Below are 24162 nucleotides of genomic sequence, written 5' to 3'. Positions count from 1 at the left end.
TAGTTGAGGGAAGCTAATACACATGAAGCTCATACACAAGCTTGTCTATATAACTCAACTTGTTAGGTATGGGTTTATTAACAAGTTAAGGTGTTGGAGGAAAACAAGGATGACATTGTTTCACTTTGATCCGTCCATTGGAGATTGACTGACTCACACATAATAAGAATAGACATTTTGCTCCATGTGACCATATTGCGCCAACTTGAGATAATTCTTTTACGTATTGGAATAAGCTTACATCCTCATCAGAAACCATGACAGTTATCCTTGTTATTGCCATCTAGAGTTGCTGCATGCTTGGAAATGTTATCAAGATAGTTGTAGAGAGTATTGATAGCTTTTAGAAAAAAGATAGTTGCAGAGTATTGATAGCTTTTAGAAAAAAGATCTTGCTTAGAAGGTTCCCATACGACCCATCAAAGTTCAGCACAGTTTGGGGTATCACTAGTCTTTTTCCTTGTTCGGGCTTCAATTCATAACAACGTCTATTCTTGTTCGTAAACCTCATGATATTCTAAATGTGACCGCCATGGGGTAGTAAATAAGAGCATGGGACACTTAAAGCAGTTCAATATTTTTTACACTAAAAAGCATAATGTGATGTGACGATGCATGATCCATGTGCAACTAGGGAAACAAAGTATGATGATATTCAAGCAGCTTTCTCTCAAATTTTTTACCTAGGATCTCCTCCTGCTCTGGGCACCCGCCGCGTGCTGCAATAGCCCTTGTAGACATGCAAAATCCCTTACAGAAGTATCCTGATTGATTCACAATCCTATTTGTAACATGTGAAAGACGTGAATGCTCTGGGCACCCGCCGCGTGCTACAATAGCCCTTGTAGACATGCAAAATCCCTTACAGAAGTACCCTGATTGTGTGAAACACGTGAAACAAGGTTGTTAACCAACTCTTCTAGTTACTTTTGGTTACAAAATATTATTGGAGTATAAACGTTCTTTGTGATGCTTATATGGAACCTTACAAATTGTTCAATCCTCTACCACTAGTATATTGCTCATGCTAACGCTACGACAACATCTATAAATGAAAATCAAATTAACAAATATCTTTTAGTAATCAAGCATAGATTAGAAAATATCTATAATTCACACGAAAAGCAATTTAAACAGTTTCCAACAATAAATATTAGCAATCCGACTGAGTACCAATGAAACCAAATATTTCAACAAGGTAGCAAGTGTGGAAGTAGAACATAAAAAGCATGGAGCAGTGGGTATCCTGATCCCTTCTAATACTACAGTGGAGTCTAGAAAAAGTAAATCATAAAACTAAAAGATATGATATGTGCAATCCTTCATCTTGATGACACTTGAGGGCGGTGAAGGTCTCCATCTCATCCTAGCACACAGAAACAAGAAAAAGGATTTACTGAGTTTATATCAATCACTCATACTAAGAATGCATGGTGAGGGATGAAAACAATATCCATTATTATGCACGAGCTAGTAAAACATAGAGCATAGTTATTTTTTAAGCTAATGACCGAGCTATCGTAAACTATGACCGGACTGTTGTAAGCTATGACAACATCTCACAAAAATCAGCAAGGAAAAGCATATACATATTCTCTTGATCATGTAAAGTAAATAAACTACCCTCAATTATTATTAGCTAATGATTACTTGAACAGTGTATTCACAAAATTGCATGAAATTGACACTTCACAAATTTAAGCCATGCTGTTGCACCATCTAAATGCAGTAGAACATGTGTTCTGAACTACGAGAATAGTGAAACTACATAGCTATTGAGCTACTATCTAAAAATAAAAATAAAAATAAAAATAGCAGCTACTGAAATGCTCAACAACAAAGCATCACCTTGATTTGTTGTTTGTGAGATAGCTGTTGTAGACTAAAAAGACTAAAACTGTATAACTGAATTATGAAAACAGAGCAAGGAAACACAAGAGGTCAATATTAAGATATATGCAAAGATTGATTACTGAAGCATGAAGATGACACTTCAATTTGAATATTGAAGCCATGCTGAACTACTCTGTTGTTGCTTCACTTGTCGCTGGATAGCTGGTGTGCTTTTGTACCTGCAAAAGAGAGGAGCCAAGATCAAGCTGCTACTGGAAATAGGCTGCAGAAAAAACAATCGAGCTGACAAGCAAGCTGGGCGCTGGTTGTTTTCTGTAAATTGCTGAACAAAGCTTTGGACTGGAACACCTCAAAACAAGTAACGAGCTCTCAAAAAAGATCAAACAAAACAGAATGGCAAGAAATCTGAGCCACAATAGTAATAACTCACAGTGATTTAATCCAACAAAAAAAATCACAAAATGATAGATATTTGAGGACGAATTTCACAGAAATCCAGGAATCCTAGTGAAACTTTGGCAAAATCTTAAATCTTAGGTGCTCATGAGAAGATTAGATAAATTGATCACCAAGATGTGTTTTGTCAAGTAATAGCACCAATATCTCTTAAGGAATCCATCCTAATCCGCAATCAAAACACAAGAGCGAAAATACCTTAAAAAAGGCCGCACGGGACGAGCTACAGACCATGGAGTCAGTACAAGCAACTACCATGAACTGCACACAAGAACAAAAACCAAAAGTAATCCTATAAGGCTCATAATGCCAATATTAAAATGATTTGCTATCAAAGTCATTATCATGTACCTTTGGTGTTTGCTACTAAGCAAGACTTTGGTAATTTGAAACTTATTCCCTGTCCATAGTTCCAGATACAGCAGTGTCAACATAAAAACAAAAATGAATGATATGTTTGAAGTTCATGAATATCGCTATCAAATCCATGAATGGATCATGTTCTGCACCTAACTCATCTATTGTATGATGTTGAAAATCCAGAAGTTATGGTTCAAGGCAGTGTGATCTCTTGAGGTCATTGTGATAGATACATGTAGAACAAAATGGAAAATCCTGACTGCAAAATTCTTGTTAGTTTATTTAATATCTTGAGATGGCAACACTATACCAATATGACTTTGACAAAAGGTAATTAATGGTTTACAGACATTAGGTGTGAATTGGATGTGAAAACCCCCCAAAATCATGTCCAGCTGTACCAAATATATCCAGGAAACAAATATATCCATCTACCATTAATGTTTGCATCCCACAGACAGCGTAGTACAAGGTATTGTAAATTCAAATCCAAATCCAAATCGTATGGAAGTGGAACGTTGATATAAATTGCAGAAACAACTTGCAGAACCAAATAGTTGACTACGCTAAATGCCCCCCAAAAATATAATTTCCCAATTTGGATCTCTTTTCTTGTGCAGCAAACAACACAATTCACTAAGCTAAGCTTGAGACTACAACCACCGAGGAGGCTAGCTTATATCCCAAGAAAAGTACCACAAGCAAACTGAAGCTACAAGCAATTAGAGTTCCACCGAAAAGTTCAGATAATAGTTTAGATATTTAAGAATTTAAGAGAGGTTGCTCCAAAAACAATGAAGCAAGGCAAACATGAAGACAAATAGTTGCATGGCCTGGTCGCTCATTCAAACTTAAAAGCTGCAGAAATTATAAATAAGATCAATTTAACTCACGACAAGATCCTCCCAGCCACAACTCGAACCACCAATCTGCGGCACTCCAAAAAAACCCAAAGATCAATAGAGAGGAATCCTAGCGAATGAGAAATCCCAAGAAATGGGGAAATCGAGCGGGCAGCGGGGAACACAGTGGGCTGGCGTGCTAGCGCTTGCGGCAGCAGCACCCATGACCGGGCACACACGCGCTTCGGCGCCTAGCTGGCGTCCCCACGTGGGCCGCAACCCTAGCCCTATGCTCATAGCCCTTGTGTGCCACACCTTTGTATCCAAAACCATCATCGCCGCTGCGGTGGCGGCGGGTGACAGCTAGTGTTAGGGTTTCGAGCAGCTAGGAGCAGGCCTTCAAATCCGTAGCGCCCTCCGTCAGTAGCAAGGCCATGTCGTGGATGCATCTGCAGCCGTGACCGACGACGAGGACTTCTTCTCTACTTCATTGCGCTGCTGGCCGGACCTCATGAACCTCCCCATCGCATGGGCCTCAGCAGCCCCACAGTCCCGATCTGCGTAGTGGTGATCCGCCCCTGATGCCACCGATCTAGAAGAGATATGAAGGAGATGAGGGAGAAGAGATGTCGACACAGATGCGTGGACGACGTTTGTTTTTTTTGGAAAAAAATACTGAGGAAGAGGAGGATCGAATCGTGGTTATGGCTGTGGGGAATGCCTTGGAGGAGGTGGAGCGAGCGTGGACGGTGAGAAGCCTGGCAGCCCTGGAGCGAGCGGAGGTGTGAGAAGCCTGGTAGCCTGGAGCGGTGTGAGAAGCCTGGCTTCCCACATCTAATCGTGGCCATCGGTTTTGCTGTAGATATTTTATTAGCCCTTGATTTTAATAAAAATGAATTTCTATGTATATTTTTTGATATATAGTGGTTGAAGGCTTTCAGCGGAGGACGTTTTTCTAGGTGGACCAAGTGTAGTTTAACTATTCCATTAATGTAGAGATGTGTAGGCATCACTTGTCAAATAAGAAAAAAAAATCAATCTCTGTCAAGCTATCACTTCCCAAAGGCTCTCTCACTATCCTGTTAGAACTTGGGCTGCTTCTAGAAAAATAGTAGATGGATTCAAAGAAAATACAGATGTAGATTGAAAAATAAATAGGCTAGATGTTGACTGTACTGAGGTGGTGGTTGACTATAAACATGGCACGTTTTGATTGGCTCGCTGACAGATATTGACTGTGCTCAGATGGCGGTTGACTGTAAAAATGACGCTTTCTGATTGGCTCGCTGGCCATTCATCCGGATCGGATGGTGATGCTGGTCATTTTTGCACCCGGACCTGGTACTTCCCAAGCCGTAGAACAACTATCTCTTGGGAGTGAAGGAGTATAATTGTAAGCCTTTTCACTCTAATGCTATTGTTCACATTTTTGACCCCTACATAATGACATTCTGATTTTGGAAAGATGGTTTCTGTCTTCTGCTCTAGGCCGTCTCTCAAGCTTATTCGAAATGTTGTATATATTAAAAATAAGAGAGAAATTTTACAGCGCTTGACAATAATGAGAACCTTTTATTCGATTAAATCGAATGGTTAAAAATTAAAAAGAACCAATCCAGTGGAACTTAAGTCGTATACCGGAACTAAAAATTAGTGAACTAAGAACTAGATCTAAATTAAAACTAAAATGATAGAATTGTACTTTCGCACATGAGTTTTCTGAATCCACTCGACCTAGCCGAATGTAGCAACCAACGATTTCAGATGAAGCCCATTCTATTTCGCGGCGGCGGCTGCCAATGCGGTCATTGTGGATGGAGAGCCGATGATTTCTTGGACAAGCATCTAGCCCTTAGGGCAGTTCCAATGGTTGAAACTATGCACAGTTTCTATAGCTGCCACATCAGCAAGAAACTATCTATAGAAACTATCTCACCCATTGCAAGTTTCTTGACTTAATAAATGTGGCTTTTTTTCTTTCTCGCTCCCAACTCCATCGTGTTCCTCTAGGCGTGAGTTGCTCACCACGGAGGAGCATGTGTGGCAACAAACATGACAGCCGGCCTCCACCTCGCCATGGAGTGTCATATGCTCAGCTGCTCGTGCGTGTGTCGTCTCCATGGAGCCCAGCCTCGGCAGCAGCAGCCAGCAGCGAACACGGTGGCGGGGCCGACGAATGAGCGCATGCAGCAGCGATGGCCGGAGCGTGCGGGGCTAGCAGCGCAAGCGAGTGCAGCGGTGATGGCCGTCGAGCGCGAGGCCAGCGCCACGAGCGAGCGCACGGTGGCATCCGGCGAGCGTGCGGCGTGGCCAGCAGAGCGAGCATGCACAACAGCGGCAGGTCAGGCGAGCTCCCGCGACGGCGCGGGCTAGCACAGAGGCGCACGAGCAAGGCTCCCGCAGTGATGCGCGGATGCGGCGGCGAGCCAGAGCGGCGGCGGTCGAGCTCTCATGGCGGTGCGTGGGTGCGGCGGCGAGCCAGCGCTGCAGTGCGCGAGCTCCCACGGCGGTGTGCAGGTGTGGCAGCTAGCCAGTGCGGCAGCCAGCGAGCTCCATTGCAATGCGGCAAGTCCGCACCGACGTAGAAATCAGTGGTTTCTTCCCAACGCGAAAAACGTAGTTTCCACGTGCCTCGGGTCAAGAGTAGACCTGGTTTCAAACGGTTTCCTCTAATTCTTCTCTCTTTCCTCATTAACTGAGCTGTCATGTCAGCATTTTGCTTAGTTTATTTTATATCAGACGGTCGGAAAAATTTACCTGGAGAGAAACCATCGGTTCCTCTCGAGCACGGTAACAAATCTCAAAAAAAAAAAGAGCGTATCCGAAATAAAAAAAGAAGTAACAACCCATGGCGCTTCTGCAGGGGCCCAGCCGCGTTCTCTAGTTTCTCGTGCGCGCGCCGCCGTCGGCGGAAGCTGCCGCCGGCTCCGTCTCTTCGCCCCCGCCCCGCCCGGCGTGTAATCTCAGACCTAACCTAACCTAACCTAACCTAACCAGACTGCCAGAGTAACTCCCCGCGCGCGCGCACCCGAGCCCCCTGTTCTGGTGATTGGTGAAGACCTTGTCGGAGACCGCAGCGATGTCGGCCGCGGCGGGGACGCCACCGGAAGGCGGAGGGGATCGGCCGTGGCAGTCTTACCATACCGCATACACCAACGCCAAAGCTGGTACGGGCGCACTTTCTCTGCTCGCTCAATATTGGGGGGTTTTCTGGGGTTTGACACGGCGCCGGCTTAACACGCAACCTTAGGGGTAAAATTTCTCTATAAGTGCTTTACTAGTTGGGCCATATAATATTAGAACAAATCTGGAGCTGATCTTTCACTTTGCCATCAGATGAGTCAAGAAGATACATGTAACATTTGCGTATGGCACTATATTAGTTCCGTTCGTTTTCTTCATTTAATGCCCTTTTTTCTCCTTTGCTAGCCATTGCCACTGTAAGCGTATAATGTCATCTATGCTGTGAAGTTTATTTGAGATTTTTGTAATGTTCTCTTGTGATGTTGCATTAGGAATGGAGGGTGTTGACAAAGAGAAGGTGCAGAAGGTAATCTATGAAATGAGCAAGGGCTCAAAATATTTCGAAAATGAGCAGAGGAAGGAGGCAGTGACCAAACAAAAGATTGAACATCTCCGTGCACAATGTGCAGCATTGACTGATAATGACATATCACATTTTCAGAAGGTATGGATTAGCACATTTTCATGCTACCTTTTGTCTGTCACTTTTTTGGTCATATAATTTGTAAGCCATGCTTCAGTCTCCGACACATTGGTTCATGGTCATAAAACACTACAAAAATACAACAGAAAATATGTAATTCCTTCAGGGTAACATCAAATGGTCAATTCATGAACGTTTTCTTGTGCATTTGATATAATGCTCTTTGTTTTACAGCATCAAACAGAATCTGTACTAAGCCAATGTAATGATTAATGTATGTGTGCTCCATATTTTACTAATGTCACTTTATCTTTCGTCTCTTATGTATTTATCCCTACATGACAACATAATTTTCAGGTTGCTGAGAAGAAAATGTTAGAGTTGGAAGCTTCACGAGATCTTTCAAAGATATGGCTTCACACTGACATGGATGCCTTTTATGCTGCTGTTGAGACATTGGAGAATCCATCCTTGAAGGGAAAACCCTTGGCGGTTGGTAGCATGTCTATGATAGCTACTGCCAGTTATGAGGTGAGCATACTGCCTTATTATTATGTAAAATACGAAAAGCTTTTAATTTAATCACTACAAGAGGAAAAAAAATTATGTGTTCAGTTGGTGTATTTGAAAATGTTGATTGAAATTTCAACGTTGCATTTCAGTGTTATAGACTGGAAATTGGATGGGCCAAAGTAGTGTTAGTTTTGTTTTTTGTCGTTTGGTAAATGTAGGAACAGTAGTTCCCGTGTTATAGAGTGGAAACTGGATGAGCCAAAGTTGTGTTATTTTTGTTTTTTTTGTCATTGGTAAATGTAGAAACGGCAGTCCCCTTTATCTAATGGATTGTGTAATTGGTTCACTGATTCAGGCACGTAAGTTTGGAGTGCGTGCAGCGATGCCTGGTTTTATTGGATGCAAACTGTGTCCTGGCTTGGTTTTTGTCCGACCAAACTTTGAGAGATATACTCACTATAGCGAGCTGACAAGAAAAGGTTTGTAAAATAATACTACTAGCCTAATCATTACAGAAGGAACTTGAAACATATAATGCTATGATCTGCTGAGAAGAACTGATTATTGAAGCATTGGTGCCCTTAGTTTTCCAGAGGTATGATCCCAATTTCATTGCAACAAGTCTAGATGAAGCATACCTCAACATAACAAATGTTTGCATTGAGAGAGGCATTACAGGCGAGGAGGTAATCATGAACCTTTCTAACTGTCACAGCTTCCTGATGCTTTTACATACCAGGAGCATGTGACTTAATTTGCTTACCAAGTTAATCTCCTCCCAACATTCTTGTACTACATGATAAATTTTACTGATAACATCATTCTTGTTTTCTTAGGTTGCTACTGAACTTAGGTCTGCCATTTACCAGGAAACTGGTCTAACATGTAGTGCTGGGGTTGCTCCAAACCGTATGATTGCAAAGGTCAGAGCTCAAAGTTTTTTTTTACTTCTCTCATTTGAATTTTACCTTGAAAGTGGCAATGCATTCCTGTTATTTTTATTCTCTGTGTGTCTTCTTCATCAGTCTTTCATTGAATGCCTTGTTGGGTTAACATATAATTAGGTAAATTACTAATAAACTAATTGGGTTGTACTGGACTACTGGCAAAGCATTTGCTTTGCACAACCGATATTTGTTTCCATTGAATCAATTGTTTAGCAAGCATGACTGGGGATCTTTTTGGTTAACTCATCCTGTCTACTCTTTTTTTAATAGTCCTATGTTCTTATTCATGTTGGTGTAGCTTATCCTACAGCAAAATTACAAGGTTCCTTTCCCTTTTTCTATCTTTTTTCTAGGTTTGCTCTGATATTAACAAGCCCAATGGGCAGTTTATTTTGCCAAATGACCGGGAAGCTGTATTGACATTTGTATCTACATTGCCTATAAGAAAGGTACTTCCGTTTTTTTGCTTTATTATATAATTAAAAAGTTGTTCCTTTTTGTTTTAATGTCCCATTTTTAACCTTGTTTTCCGCTTTGTATTTGGACATTTATTTGGTTATACTGTAAGATGTGTTGTAACCATTGTCACACTTTTCTCCCACAGATCTGAGGTTCAAATCTTGATAATAGTTTCTCTATGCATTTATGAACTCACGTTTTATTTCTTTGCTTATGATGTAATGTTGTCCACTTGTTGATGCTGGCCTTTCTTTGGATATTCGTGAAAAGGAAAAAATGATTTGTTATTTCAAGATCTTTGTATGCAGATAGGTGGCATAGGTAAGGTCACAGAACAGATGTTACGTCAGGTTCTTGGAATCAGTACATGCCAGGAGATGCTGCAAAAGGCTGCTTTTTTGTGTGCTCTTTTTTCGGAAGGCTCAGCTGGTCTGTATGTTAATTATACATGTTTGCTGTTCTTTTGAAGCTTTTAGCAAGCTATTTTATTCAAGCAAGATCTCAGAATTCAAGTTGAAATCCTATGTTTTCAGATTTCTTTCTATCGGTTGGTCTTGGGTTAGGAGGTACAGAAACCCCGGAGCAAAGGCAAAGGAAAAGTATCAGTTGCGAGCGAACTTTCGCAGCAACAAATGATTCTTCTTTGCTTTTCGAAAAATTAGGTAAACATCTTAACTTATTTGTGTAACTGAGGCCTGATGATTACACATCTGTGTAACTGAGGCCTGATGATTACACATCTCAATTGTTAGCATCTTGCCATCGATTCAGATCTCTTGTGCTTACACAACTTAGTTACGCTGCAGAAGACTGCTTTCTCTGTTAGCAATTTCTTCTCTTTCTTACAACACACACACCCCCACTGAAAAAAACAATTACATTCCCGCTTATTCAAATGTTAGTAAATATTTTGTACATTCTTTTGAACCATGCAACCTATCAAGGTACTTCTAAAAGCACAATTTATAATAAATTATGATGTTCTCTGTAGAACCATCAGAGGTCATTTTGAATGTTTTAGAAATATCAAAGCCCAGTCTCCTTGCTGCTATATCATGCAAATTTATGGAAGTAATAATAAGACTTACTCCCTCGCTCTGGCTTGTCGAAGTACATAGCTTTTGCTATGCATCTAGATATATGTATCATTATGTCTAGATGCAAAGTAAAAGCATTGTATCCAGAAAAGAAAAGCCAAAACAACATAATTTGGAATGGAGGGAGTACCTTACCAGCATTTTCCTGTTATGATTGTATTTGTAGCCTACATTTTGTTGCCAGTTCCGTAGTGGTATATACCAGTACCTTTTCATGTGCTCAGGAATGATTTTGTGGGAATAAACCCTGTAAAACAGTAAAGATGTTATCAGGACTTCATGTGATATTGCACCTGGTGTAGGATGCTAGCATGTTTCGATGCATGACTCACCGCATTATTATCTGTTTTCAGATAGCCTTGCAGAAAATTTGACTGATGATCTGCAAAAGGAGGGTTTGAAGGGAAAGACACTAACACTCAAACTGAAGACTGCAGATTTTGAGGTTTGGTTGTCCCATTCAAATAGCTGTTGACTGATTTTCTGTAACGAGAACCAAGAGAGATGTTTTTTTGTTTCACGGATTACTAGATTGATCAATGATCTGAATCAGGTTCGTACAAGGGCAGTAACTACACGGAACTACATCAACTCCAAGGAAGATATCCTGGTCTATGCTACAAAGTTGCTTAAGGCTGAAATGCCTCTTTCTTTGAGACTGATGGGTTAGTGTGTGCACATCTAAATTATTTTAGTTGGATCAAAAATTTATGATTACTATTTGTGTGGAAGTTTTACAGGATTGGCTTTTAGCTTCTAACTTCTTAGTTCATATGACAAATTTTTGTTTGTCCTCAAGTTCATTTAGCTGTTTTGACAGCTAAAAGTCATGTGGTTCTGTCATAGTGCATGTTTCATTTACCTTATCAATTGGACAGCAATGACTGTCAATTTTATGTGGTCATATTTTGATGCCATGAATTCTGTTTGGACAATACTGCACTATTTGCATTTGATATTTTTTTGCTCTTGCTGCTCGAGGAAGTCAGACCTGACAGTTACCCTTATACAAACTAATAGGGTTGCGGATGTCTCAGCTACATGATGAGAAGGATGATCCATCTACTTCAACACAAAAGACACTAGATATATTTTTTCGTTCATCAAACGGTAACTCAAATGTCAATGGAAATGTTCAGAGAATCACTAATACCTCTGGGCAGGATAATGATTCTATTAGTCTCACAACAAAGGAATACTTGGTACCTGATGCTGGAACAGGTGTTTCCACAGATCAACAGGATTTCTTCCTACATGATGAGAGCTGTTTTATTCCCGAACAAAGGAGTTTTGGCAATCATAGTAATGAGGCTGTCATAAGCAAGCCGTTGGGTGGAACAAAGTTAGATGATGTGTCTTCCAGTGCAAAGGTTTGTCTGAATTAAAATTTCCATTATTCCACAGCTAACAAAAAAATGGACTTTTCTGTCCATGTCTTCATACGCAAATTCATGAGTGAACCTTACTTTTCATAAGGTTGCGCCTGCTGAGAAGTTGAATGAACCTGATAACTTGATCAGTCCGAAGGCTGTGGCTTCATCAAGCAAACCTGATCAGCAATCATGGATTGATGGCTACATTTGTTCCATTTGTGGATTTGAACTACCTCCAGGCTTTGAGGAGGAGAGACTAGAACATTCAGATTTTCACTTGGCTGAAACACTCCAGCAGGAAGAAGCAGTGGACGGTACAAGACACATCTCAAATGAGAGGTATCTACGCCTTGGCATTCACTCACAGATATGTTGTTTTCTGCTGCTGTTACAAACTATGCAGTTCAATTGTTTTTTACTGGTGTCAGCTACTCTAGCATGTAGCATCTGGTATCGTCATCTTTGTTTTTGAACCTTTATTTTATTTTCCTGATTTTACTTAGAGATGGTATGAACGTTTCATAACACCGTTGTCCTCTACTGTTTTCAGCAGGCTGGCTGACAGAGAGAGACCATGCTCAACTACACCCACACCCAAGAAGAAACTGAAGTCTTCTAAAGAAGGAAAACATATTCCGATTGACGCTTTCTTCACAAAGTGTAATAAGAACTTGTGAGATAGGACTTACTGGAAACTTTGTAATTACGGGTATGCTACCCACTTAGCCAAGTGTTGTACGTGTAACTCTACTATTGATGAGAGTAATATGTAAATTTTATTCTTGATGAGAGTAATATGTAAATATCACGTCGACTCTCCGGTACTTCTGTGAAAGGGCAGCTCCATGTAAAGGCGCCCATTAATTTTTTTTTCCTTTTTTGCTTTTCTTGAGAGAGCTTGAAGTTCAAGATGAAAATGATGTACTCTAAAATTTTACACAGGAAATTTGTCATTAGTTTATAGGAAAAAGAATGACCGTTTATGTCAAGTGCATGTGCATATGAATTTGCCTTTTTTTTAATAGGGATATGAATTTGCTATGTTGAGGACCAAATAAACAAAATTCAGGCACGTGCGAGTGATGTAGCTGAATGGTGTAGTCATTCCAAGAATCTTGAAGAGTCAAACTTTTCTAAGTTTGACCAAATTTATATTATAAAATAATAATTATTATGGTACTAACTAAGTATCATTAGATTTTTTTTCTTAATTATATTTTCATAGTATACTCACTTTACGTTATAAATCTTTGTATTTTTCTCTATAATTTTGGTCAAACGTGAAAATATTTTGACTCTCCAAAATTCTTGGAATAAATTACAATTTAGGATGGAGGAAGTACATGTCTCCAAACCGCATTGATCATGCATGGTGTGGTAATGATGTGCCTTATTTAAAAAAGAAAACAGAATATCCTCCCAATAAGTAACGGGGGATAGTGATTTTTTTTACTGTTCACAGTGAGATTTTTCGGACAAGAGAATGAAGTATCCAGTGCTTGTACCTGTCAGTCCGCCCGCCAGCTGCACGTGGTCAGAAAAATTCAGCAAGCACTGGAGAGCGAGAGCAAGAGCGAACTAGGGGAGGAAGGGGGAAGACGGCAATCATGCACAGCGGCGTCGACGCTCGGCCGGGACCCCTCCTCCCCCTCCCAGGCGCATCACCAGCTCCCTGCTCCGGCCGCCGCGTCCCATGGCCGCGGTCGGGGTTAGGGGCTGCGCTGCGGCGGCCAAAGAACCTCCACGGCCGCCTCCGCTTCGAGCCCCTCCCCGCCGGCGACCTCTGCAAGTGGGCCCACCGTGTCCGTATCTCTCACCCTGCGTACAGCTTTTTGAATTTTGATGATCATCTATCATCTTTTTGTTTCATCACCAGTTTTTTTTATGGGCCCAGAGCCCCAGGATAACCTATGATTATGTAGCCTGTTATGCCAATAACTATTTGAGATTTCTTAGTGCCACAGATTCTCAGTGGAAATTATTTCTTAAAATCTCTCGTATCACCCAAAGAATTCAGGTTACCGTAGCAAAACTCATGGCTTCTTCTTCCTGTGTGGCAGGAGAAGCTACGTGTTGCTGTGCTTGTATCGAAGTCCACGCTGCAGAGCGAACATGGTAATTGTGCAATGGTTCATTTGCTTCATCGTATAACTTGGGACTCCATGATGTCACATTTTCTGACCTCAATCCGGTCCTCAATTGCTGCTGTTATCTAAGCATGTTGTCCAAACCACATCTACTCAGGTGTTTCACTTCAGAATGGGCGTGTTGTCCCAGAAGGTGTCAAAGCTGCTGGGTTTCAGATCTCTGCCGATGACCTAGCATCAGTTGTTGAAAATCGTGACGCTGAAAAATTGACTGCGCATGGCCAGCTGGATGGGATCGCAGACAAGTTGGCGACGTCATTAGCTGATGGAATCACCACAGATGAGTGCAGCCTGAATCAACGGCAGGACATGTATGGAGTGAACAAGTTCACGGAGAGTGAGGTCCGCAGCTTATGGGAGTTTGTGTGGGAGGCATTGCAAGATACTACTCTTGTAATTCTTCTAGCATGTGCCCTTGTATCTTTTGTCGTTGGCGTTGCCACGGAAGGATGGCCAAGTGGTGCCCATGATGGCATTGGAATTTTTACAAGTATCCTCTTGGTTGTTTCTGTTACCGCGACGAGCAATTATCAGCAGTCTTTGCAATTCAGGGATCTGGACAAAGAGAAAAGGAAAATTTCTATTCAGGTTACCAGAGATGGGTTTAGACAAAGGATATTGATAGATGATCTTCTTCCTGGTGATGTTGTCCACCTAGCTGTTGGAGATCAGGTTCCTGCAGATGGCCTCTTTATTTCAGGGTATTCTGTATTGATCAACGAGTCCAGCCTAACTGGTGAGAGTGAACCTGTTGTCATAAATGAAGATAACCCTTTTCTTTTGTCAGGGACTAAAGTCCTAGATGGGTCATGCAAAATGCTGGTTACAGCAGTAGGGATGCGAACACAGTGGGGTAAACTAATGGCTGCCATCACTGAAAGTGGGGATGATGAAACTCCACTGCAGGGTAAACTAAATGGAGTTGCAAATACTATTGGAAATATCGGTCTGTTTTTTGCCCTTTTAACTTTTGTTATCCTCTCGCAAGGGTTAGTGGCCCAGAAATACGCTGATGGGCTTCTTTTAAGCTGGTCTGGAGAAGATGTACTGGAGATACTGGAACATTTTTCCATTGCAGTCACAATTGTTGTTGTTGCGGTTCCTGAGGGATTGCCTTTAGCAGTGACATTGAGCCTTGCATTTGCAATGAAGAAGATGATGAATGAGAAGGCACTGGTACGACAGTTAGCTGCCTGTGAAACTATGGGCTCAGCCACTGTCATCTGCAGTGATAAGACAGGAACTCTTACAACTAATCGCATGTCTGTCATGAAGGCCTGCATATGTGGAAACATCATGGAAGTGACCAATCCACCAGTGCTTTCAAGTTTTTCTTCCAAACTCCCAGAATTTGCTTTGCAAATTCTTCTGGAATCCATTTTTAACAACACTGCTGGTGAAGTGGTGATTAACCAAGATGGGAACTGTCAGATACTAGGGACCCCAACTGAGGCTGCTTTGTTGGATTTTGCATTGTCAATAGGTGGTGACTTCAAAGAAAAACGGCAGGAAACTAAGATTGTTAAAGTCGAGCCTTTTAATTCAACAAAAAAGAGGATGAGCACCATTCTCGAGCTTCCTGGTGGAGGTTACCGTGCACATTGTAAAGGTGCTTCAGAAGTAGTCTTGGCTGCCTGTGATAAATTCATAGATGCCAGAGGTACTATTGTTGCACTTGATAAAACAGCTACAAAGAAACTCAGTGACATCATCGAAACCTTTTCTAAAGAAGCACTCAGGACACTCTGCCTTGCTTATCGGGAAATGGATGATAGCTTTTCCATTGATGAGCAAATACCGCTACAAGGATACACATGCATTGGTATTGTTGGGATCAAAGATCCTGTTCGTCCAGGTGTCAGGCAGTCTGTGGCAACTTGCCGGTCTGCTGGCATTGAGGTTCGAATGGTTACAGGAGACAACATAAATACAGCAAAGGCAATTGCTCGTGAATGCGGTATACTTACTGAGGATGGTATTGCCATTGAAGGTGCTGAGTTCAGGGAGAAAAATCCCAAAGAACTCCTTGAGTTGATTCCAAAGATGCAGGTTTGCCATCTATCTAATAATTTATCTTTAGCTTGCAAGTTTTTATCCATCTGGGAAATTCTCATGTGCCAGTTTACCTGTGTGCTGAAGGTCCTGGCCCGATCATCACCACTTGATAAGCATACACTTGTGAAACACCTGCGTACCACATTTAATGAGGTTGTTGCTGTGACTGGTGATGGTACAAATGACGCACCGGCGCTACGTGAGGCAGATATTGGACTTGCCATGGGAATTGCAGGGACTGAGGTAATCATATCACTATCCTTGAGATATTTTGAGTCTATAAATCTCTCATATTTTAGATATAATCTTGCAAGATTTTGCAAGCTAAGTGGACGTGAATCTTGACTTCATACTAGTTTTATCCTTGAAGTAGCATCTATTTACTCCACGACTGATTTATCAGTAGTATGTACTTTGCACATGTGTTCATTTGTAATGGCTGCATTCTCAATAAGAATTTTCTAGAGGAAAACCATTCATGGTAGAAGTATATCTTCAACTTCTGTTATCAAGGCCCTCCACTGAAATTCATAGAGGCTACCACACATCTGATGTGTGTCTCATCGACATATGATTTAGTGCAATGTTGAAGCAACTAAACAGTGCCCTGTATGGCTTGTCAGGTACCGGTGTTCAACTACTTCCCCCAGTCACAAAAACATGCCATTTAGGACAAGATTTTATGAAACCTTAAAAATTACAGACATCAATAACTCTTCAATACCATAAACATATGCAAATCTTCATTAAATATAGAGAATAGCTTTCTGCCCCACCCCCGAATCATGAAAAAATAACATGGAAGTTGCTGGAGGCTGATTCACTGTTGATGTAGGCTGTATGTTGCTTAAAGGTGTTTTATCCTCTAATTGTGGTTGCCACTTTTTTTTGGGGGTGGGGGCAATAAGGTCTTATGTATCCTTCATGATCTGAATAACTACTGTTGGTCGGCATTCTAGAGTCTACAGTCTAGGTTCCAGAGAACAAAGATTTACTCCCAGACTCTGTAAACTGCTTTACACAGGTAGCAAAAGAGAGCGCTGATGTTGTTATTCTTGATGATAATTTCTCCACTATCGTAACAGTTGCCAAATGGGGACGCTCCGTTTATGTCAACATTCAAAAGTTTGTGCAGTTCCAGCTGACTGTTAATGTTGTCGCACTTCTGGTTAACTTCTCTTCAGCGTGCTTTACGGGTATATTTTCCTCTAATCACAGATATAAGTCCATCTAGGCTTGTCCTAAGTCAAACTTTTGAAACTTTGACTATTGATTGACGTTAAAGTTTTATATAGATTGATAGTATAAGATTGCCATTGCTTAGATTCACTAAGAAAAAAACTTCTATAAATATAACTCTTTCCATTTAAGATAGTATATTTTTCATAGATATTGTTAGTCAAAGTGTCATACTCAAGACCGTGTCAATGTCTCAATGTGATCCAAGGAAGTATTTATTCAAAACTTATCATCTCTCCATCTCATGATACGCGTGTTCTCATGCCAGGAGATGCTCCACTGACAGCTGTTCAACTTCTTTGGGTTAACATGATCATGGATACCCTAGGAGCGCTTGCACTTGCAACTGAACCACCTGATGATAACTTAATGAAGAAGTCACCAGTTGGAAGGGCAGGGAAATTCATCACAAACGTGATGTGGAGGAATATTGTGGGGCAGTCAATATTCCAGTTTGTGGTCATTTGGTATCTACAAACTCAAGGGAAGTACTTGTTTGGGCTTGAAGGCTCTGAAGCTGACACTGTTCTAAATACAATCATATTCAACACTTTCGTTTTCTGCCAGGTAAATCAACCATCACGAAATCCTCACTTTACCTAGTTTTCTAGCATAGTCTATTCAGTATAGACTAAAGTACCAGAGATGAGATAAGAGAAACTGGCAGAAATGAGGGGGCCATTCCTTGGTTTCCAGTGCTGAATCTGTGTATGCCATGTAGGTGTTCAATGAGATAAGCTCGAGGGACATGGAGGAGATCAATGTTATCAAGGGATTGCCACAGAACTCCATTTTCATGTGCATCCTTGCTGGCACCATCACCGTCCAGTTCATCCTTGTCCAGTTCCTGGGAGATTTTGCCAACACCGCACCTCTCACCCAGCTCCAATGGCTTGTCAGCATTCTCTTTGGCCTCCTCGGGATGCCCATTGCTGCTGCCATCAAACTGATTCCTGTGGAACCTCATGAAGACAACAGGCGAATATCATAATCATGTAGATTAAGAGCAATAGCTCAGTTTTGCCAACTGCTAACTATTGTAACCCTTACCTAATGCACAAGAATAGGACTATAGGAGCAGAGCACCAATTTGTGAAGAAACAGTTGGTTTGGCTGCAACACAAAAAACAGAATGGCTTGGTTCTCGGTGGCATACTAAATTGTATATTGAATTGTCCAGTTATTTTTTTTCCTTACAAATAGTGCCTTGTGGCTTGTATACACTAGCATCCATTTGGTATTATGAAATGCCATCTGGTGGGTTACAATAACGTGGATTGGTACATAAGTTATACTTGCGTCAGTTGTAAGTAGACTGTAAATTTGAATGCAACAGCAGTTATATCTCTATCTTGATTCAGACAACTTATTTCTGTATCTACTTGTCAGTGGAAAACTGGAAATGCTCTTCTATCCAATCACATGGTCACTGCAGTGCCTTTGGTTGAACAATGACACCGTTATCAACCCCCCCAAAAAAAGGACACAGCGGAATGCAAATCAGCCCCTGGGCTGTACCATTACAGCAATGAATATACAGGCTTAAAGAGATGCATATGCCTAAGTAATACTATCCAGTTGCAAGTCACCAATTTCTTGCTTACAACTGGTATGTACATCAATCAGACATCAGTGAGAACCGATCTTATCAGCGCTTTTGCTTTCTCCAGTTGCTGCCTCGAATCGTCGTCATCATCAAGCTCGTCTCTGACATACCTATCAATCTCAAGGAAATTCTCACGAAGAAAGTCTTGGGTAAGCTGCAGCTTTTCCAATGCTTGGGAGTTGTTCCCTAGCAACTTGTCACAAACGAAACGAGTCATGCCCAAGACAATGTCATACTCTGATCTTTGCAGCGTCAACTGGAAAGTGGACAGAAGGACTCCACTCACGCAATCAAGGATTCTGGGGCTTCCTTTCTTCAGGAGGATCGCCATCATTTCTGCTAGCTTTCTGCATAACGGTGAGTCCTCACCCTCTTCAGCTGAATTGCTTTGCTCGTCCTGGCCAGGCTCTTTGGAATCAAGCTCATTCTTTGCCACAGCAGTGACCCACAGTGGTAAGACAGAGTCAGCAAAGTGGAAGACGTTGGGTGCCATTTCATTATGTGGTCCAGTTAGCCACTGGCATACAAGACCCAACAAGAGAACAGGCAGCCATTGCTTCAGAACAGAAACTATGCGGAGTGCAAATCTTGAGCCAGCAAAGGACTCGACAATAGGCACAAGATCAAGAAGATCATTTGCAAGGAAGAAGGCTTCCTCTGGAGGGCTTGACTCCTCAGGTGAGCTTGATAAAACCAAATGAAGTAGCTTGGCTGCGTATGTAAAGGAGCTCCGTACAACCAACAAAGCATCCTTCAGATCATCCCCCTTGAAAGATGAACTCTGTTCCTGATGCTTTTTGATGGATGATACTGCATATTTTATGTAGGACGATGCAAATTTGAGGCACCTTATTTTATCATCACTGACTGGCTTCATAGTTGTGTCAATGATAAATTTGAGAACTGAAGCACCCAGCATAATCGCATTAAGCGTGCCTTTCACTGCATTTGCAATAAGTACACCACCCACTTAGTCGGCAGTAACATTTTACACATATTGGTAACAACAGATAGGTTAATTACATTATTTTGTATGTTTTCAGAAGATAATACAAACATTCTGGTTTTTTAATATAACAGTAAGTTTAATAGATTTTTCACATCAGAAATTGTAAAATGTGGTGTAGCTATACCTTCAGATGCTCCTTTCTGCTGGTCTTTTGATCGTGAAGCTTTTCCATTCTTGTTCGATTTTGATGGTGGATTGTTAACAGTTCCATTTAGAAGTTTGTCGAAACAATTGAGCAGATGATCCAGTGACTGATTTGCAGTTGAGGACTGAAACAATGAATTTTCCTATAGTAAAAAAGATTATCCAAATAAAGTAGACCTTTAAAAATAGAATGGAAAAGGAAAATATGATTGATACATAACTTTCGGAAAGCTATTGATCCAAATGCAGTTAGCAAATTTTATTACCAGTTCACAATGATATTCCAACTGATGATTACTGGTTATCAAAATTTTAGTAGAAACTGTGAGATCCAAGCGCGGTGGAAATTTGAAACTCACCTCAAAGCAGCTTCCAGTTTGATTAACATCTGCAAGGTCATTACATGTAGCCAGACTCAAATAGGCCAATATAGGTGCAAGGTCTAAAGTGTCAAAATATAGGCACTGCTCGACGTACACTTGAGAAATGACCTTCAGGGAAGAAAATGCAATCTCTGAATAAGAAGATTGAAGAAAGGCATCTCTCAAGTCTTTAGATTTTACTATTTCATTGATCTGCCATGCTGCCCCCGCCGCAACAGCAAGCTCTTCATTACTGACTTTTGATTTGGATGACCCCTTTCCAACAACAGTGTCACGTAGCGGTATTTTCTTAAGTGCCTTGCCTTTCTTCCTCCTTGAAGATGCAACAGGGCATGGAGGAGGTTCAACTCCATAGATATTAGCAAAATCAGAGGCTTTAGATTGCAGAGTATTAGTCAATGCTTCAAACAGCTCATCAGACCAGTTACCCAAAACTATCAACTTATGTGCCTCCAGCACTGTTTCCTGATATTCTTCTTGCTTTGAAATCCTAGCAGCATTCATAACTATATCCATGCATTCCTCATGCAGCACAGATAGATCATCAGATAAAACAACTGGAGATATACTAAGAAGGGCAGCCCGGGCACCCTCAGAAACAGCAATTTTAAGGACCAACCTTAACTTCGCATTTGCAAAGAATTCTCGCAAAGCAGCCAAACTAGAGCGCTCATCGGATAAGCTTTTTATAAGATTGACTGAAGCAATAATAAGACCATCAATCTGATCTGAGTTAAGTCCTGTTTGTGATAATGCAAGAGTAATTGAATATTTGACTAGATCAACAATAGACCTTGGGGGTGACCCTTCAGACAGAGCAAATTCACAAAATCTTGCCCCAGCTGTTGGTGACCTCTTGATTAGTGCAATGCAGCGAGCACATGCTTCTTTTGGGCTCAACTTTGATGGAAAATAAGAAGGAATGAGGAGCTTTGTAATTTTTTGAGCAATGCGGGGATGATCATTTGCAAGTGAAGACAATAAAGTACCCAGACCAACAACCTGCAACAGAGAAGGGAATATAAACAGCCTTCTTAAAGACATAAAAAGAACACTCTAATATGCTCGAAGGGAACAATATAGATGTTAAGGTTATTTAAGTTCATTGCATGGTTTGTAAAAAGTACCAAACCTTATTGTATTGGAATGATCGAAGATCACGAATAGCTAAAAGAAGATCAACAGCAGCAGCTCTGATAGACATAGCAGTATCTGAGATCATATCGCTTAATCTTGGAAGTAAAACTTTCAGTATGTCATGACTTTGTGGATTGTCAAGCAAGTATATGAGACCATTAAGTGTTGATAGCCGAACTTCATTGCAAGAATCCTTGGACATGTCGTCAACAATTTTACTCAGAAATTTTGAAATAGTGGGGGCAGGGACAACTTCCCAATATTGGTTAAGAATACGACATATTCCTTCAACTGCAACTGCTCTTATTTCTGGATATTCATCCATGAGGAGCTTGTCTATCAAGAAGAACTGCTTCTCTAGAAGAGGATCATTAACATCCTTTGTCACATCTGGATCTTCAAGGGGAAACAAATCTAATAGAAGATGCAAAGCATTATGGCGAACGTTGGAGTTAGCAACCTGTCAAGCAGTAACCGGTTCAGACAAGGCAAAGGAAAGGCTAAATGTAAATAGCCAGATATTATCATTACTATAACATAATATATGCAATGGCGAACTGTAAAGCAGAAAAATAAACAAATAATTACTCCAGTTTTTAACAATCAAGTTGAATTCAACTTAAGCTTATCGGGTTTTTCATGGCATTGGCATTTCATGATTTATTGAGGACATGAGAGGAACATAATACGCTACACATAGTATCAGTGTATCATAGTAACCAATAATATCCTACATTACTTGATAAATCAAATCATAGTAAAGAATGAGTTCTCATCAGCTCCTTAATGCGTGAAGTCAGGAACCTAACAAAATGTGATAAAACCAATGGAGCATGTGTGATTAGGCATCTTAAAACAGCGCCACCTAGCTTTCCTAGGAACGCAATTAGGCACTAGATGCCACCCTGCTGTCAGCCTAACACATGGTGATTTTAAGAACTCTGTTGTGGTCAACCATGCTTATATATATGGAAGTTAAGCGTTGAGTATTCTTCAGAGCAGTATAGTATGTGAAAGCATTATGTCAAAACTTCACATCCTATTGATCTTCTGCCTAAATTCAGTTGAAGGGTAATAATAATAACATATAAATCAACACAGTAAGCAATTCCATTCAGCGTTTCTATCATCTGCCAATTCCATCCCATTCCTGCTGGAATTATTAGTAGTCACACACACACTGCAAAACCACCACGAGAAGGACAAGACAAGGGCTAGTTATATACCTGCAAGGAACGGAACAGCACAGGTTCGGCAAGCCGGAACACCAACTTTTCAACCCCGGCAACGGCCCTCTGCTCGACGAAAGACGACAGGATCTTCCTGGCCGCCTTGGCCACCTCCTTGCTCCCGGCGTGTACGGCGCCCTCGACCATCCCCTGAAGGAACGCCTCCCCGACCTCCCCCCTGACCCAGCCCCCGTCCTTCCACGCCCTGAAGATGACCTCTCCGTAGGCCACCACCGCGGCGCGCTTGCCCCCCGTCATCACCAGCTGCGCCCTGATGAGCTCCAGCCCTTCCCTGGCGATCCCCTCGCTGACACCAAGCACGAGCGCGAGGAACTTCCTCCCTTCCTCGGCCTTGAGAAAGAGCGGGGAGGCGAAGCAGCGCAGCAGGAGCATCTTGAAGTCGTAGATGCTCTGGTGGTCGTCGTAGTCGAGCAGCGGCAGCGCGTCGCGGAGCGCGAAGAGGCGGCGGATGACGGGCCTGGCGCTGGAGCCGGAGGTGAGCGCCAGGGCGACGAGGTAGGGCAGCGTCTGCGCGACGAGGGCCTCGCGGCCCGGCGCGTCGGCGCGCCAGGCGAGCTCGAAGCAGGAGGCGGCGAGGGCCGCGAGCGGCGGGTCGGCGTTGGCGAGGAGCGCGAGGCGGGCGTGGAGCAGCGCGAGCGGGCAGATGAGGTCGTCCCATCGTGGCGGGTGGGTGGGGTGCGTGACGAGGAGATGGAGGAGGACGGCGGCGGAGCGCGGAGGAAGGGGCGGGGGCGCGTCGGAAGGGGGAGCGAGGGCGAGGGCGAGCGCCTGCGGGAGGGAGAGGAGGAGCGGGTGGGAGACGGGGAGGGAGTGCACGAGCTGCTTGAGTTGGGGCGGGGCTTTGAGCGCGGCGGTGGCGGCGGCCGGGATGAGCGTGGCGGCGAGCGCGAGGAGGTCGGCGGCGGAGGAGGGGACGGAGTCGTCGTCCCCGCCGCCGCCGGCGGGGTTCGCGCCACGGCTCGGGCGGCGGCGCGCGGGCGGCATTGGGTTGGGCGGGGACGATGGGGATTTCGCGGTGGGGTTTCGAAATGGTGCGCGGGGAGAATTTCCCAAGGGGCGTGACCTGTGGAGTGTGGAGAGAGCAGAGAGGAGTAGAGGAGGAGGAGGAGGAGGAAGAGCACGTGGTGGGTTTGGGCTCTTTCGGGCCCTAGTGCCCAGTGGGCTGTTGCGGTAGCAACTGTGGGCTTGAGCCCACGTGTTCGTGATGGGCTACGACTACGAGGCGGTGCTGTCCGTAGAGATCGGCTGCGCGCCTAGGCCAGTGACAAGGGCAGGATAGGCGGGTGAAGACCCAGTGCCATTTCTCTATTTTTTTTTTTATCTTTCGACAAAATATATTGTGTAGCGTGGCAAAACCATTCTACTAGTTGTTATGTGTATTTTTATCGTGTATATATTTTCGTCGTATATATATTCTGTGTTCAAATCCTGGATCCACCCCAGCTGATTGAAGGGAGGAGGTGGGCGGCACGGCCTCCTTGTAGGGAGCGACGAGATGGAGGTGGGTGTCTAGGTTTGTGAAAAAAATAAATAATAAAACTGGTATGAAGAGGGAGGTGCGTAACCAGTCGTATTGGTGGGTAATTACCATCTAAACCCATATTTTATGAAGCCGATCGGTAAA

The 24162-nt window shown here is 42.5% G+C and overlaps 2 protein-coding genes and 1 long non-coding RNA gene across 4 annotated transcripts; 1 reads left to right on the top strand and 2 right to left on the bottom strand.

Annotated features, from left to right (window-relative positions):
- Window positions 1113-2896, bottom strand: LOC110431765. Its single transcript, XR_002449198.1, has 3 exons — window positions 2662-2896; window positions 1974-2571; window positions 1113-1366 (listed from the first exon to the last, which is right to left on the bottom strand). It is a non-coding gene; the product is annotated as an uncharacterized LOC110431765 (long non-coding RNA).
- LOC8062510 (calcium-transporting ATPase 3, plasma membrane-type) lies at window positions 6312-18359 on the top strand. The gene is made up of 21 exons (XM_002466773.2): window positions 6312-6679; window positions 7028-7200; window positions 7537-7710; window positions 8048-8171; window positions 8278-8378; window positions 8529-8615; window positions 8993-9088; window positions 9407-9527; window positions 9632-9760; window positions 10549-10640; window positions 10749-10860; window positions 11216-11565; window positions 11672-11907; window positions 12122-12241; window positions 13058-13370; window positions 13629-13683; window positions 13813-15764; window positions 15855-16013; window positions 16795-16966; window positions 17278-17576; window positions 17731-18359. Exons 1-21 carry the CDS (start codon window positions 6592-6594, stop codon window positions 17998-18000), a joined length of 5223 nt encoding a protein of 1740 aa, XP_002466818.2. The 5' UTR covers window positions 6312-6591; the 3' UTR covers window positions 18001-18359.
- Window positions 18379-23602, bottom strand: LOC8064494. 2 transcript variants are annotated; one of them, XM_021454660.1, is made up of 5 exons: window positions 22515-23602; window positions 21284-21748; window positions 20128-21153; window positions 19749-19911; window positions 18379-19557 (listed from the first exon to the last, which is right to left on the bottom strand). In XM_021454660.1, exons 1-5 carry the CDS (start codon window positions 23520-23522, stop codon window positions 18632-18634), a joined length of 3588 nt encoding a protein of 1195 aa, XP_021310335.1. In that variant the 5' UTR covers window positions 23523-23602; the 3' UTR covers window positions 18379-18631. The 2 variants fall into 2 exon arrangements, with proteins under 2 accessions (XP_021310335.1, XP_002464231.1); XM_002464186.2 differs by having other exon boundaries at window positions 19749-19893.

This window comes from Sorghum bicolor, chromosome 1 (genome assembly GCF_000003195.3).
Source record: "Sorghum bicolor cultivar BTx623 chromosome 1, Sorghum_bicolor_NCBIv3, whole genome shotgun sequence".
NCBI classification, from domain to species: Eukaryota; Viridiplantae; Streptophyta; class Magnoliopsida; order Poales; family Poaceae; genus Sorghum; species Sorghum bicolor.
Note: the sequence above shows the minus strand (reverse complement) of the source record. Positions and strands in the feature narration are given on the sequence as shown.

Excerpts from the sequence above, each read along its gene's own strand:
- LOC8062510 (XM_002466773.2), top strand. The coding sequence starts at position 6,592 with ATGTCGGCCGCGGCGGGGACGCCACCGGAAGGCGGAGGGGATCGGCCG. Across the intron at positions 6,680-7,027 it reads ATACACCAACGCCAAAGCTG|GAATGGAGGGTGTTGACAAA; the intron begins GTACGGGCGCAC and ends ATGTTGCATTAG. Across the intron at positions 7,201-7,536 it reads ACATATCACATTTTCAGAAG|GTTGCTGAGAAGAAAATGTT; the intron begins GTATGGATTAGC and ends CATAATTTTCAG.
- LOC8064494 (XM_021454660.1), bottom strand. The coding sequence starts at position 23,522 with ATGCCGCCCGCGCGCCGCCGCCCGAGCCGTGGCGCGAACCCCGCCGGC. Across the intron at positions 21,154-21,283 it reads GATCATTCCAATACAATAAG|GTTGTTGGTCTGGGTACTTT; the intron begins GTTTGGTACTTT and ends TCTCTGTTGCAG. Across the intron at positions 19,558-19,748 it reads GCAGAAAGGAGCATCTGAAG|TGAAAGGCACGCTTAATGCG; the intron begins GTATAGCTACAC and ends TTGCAAATGCAG.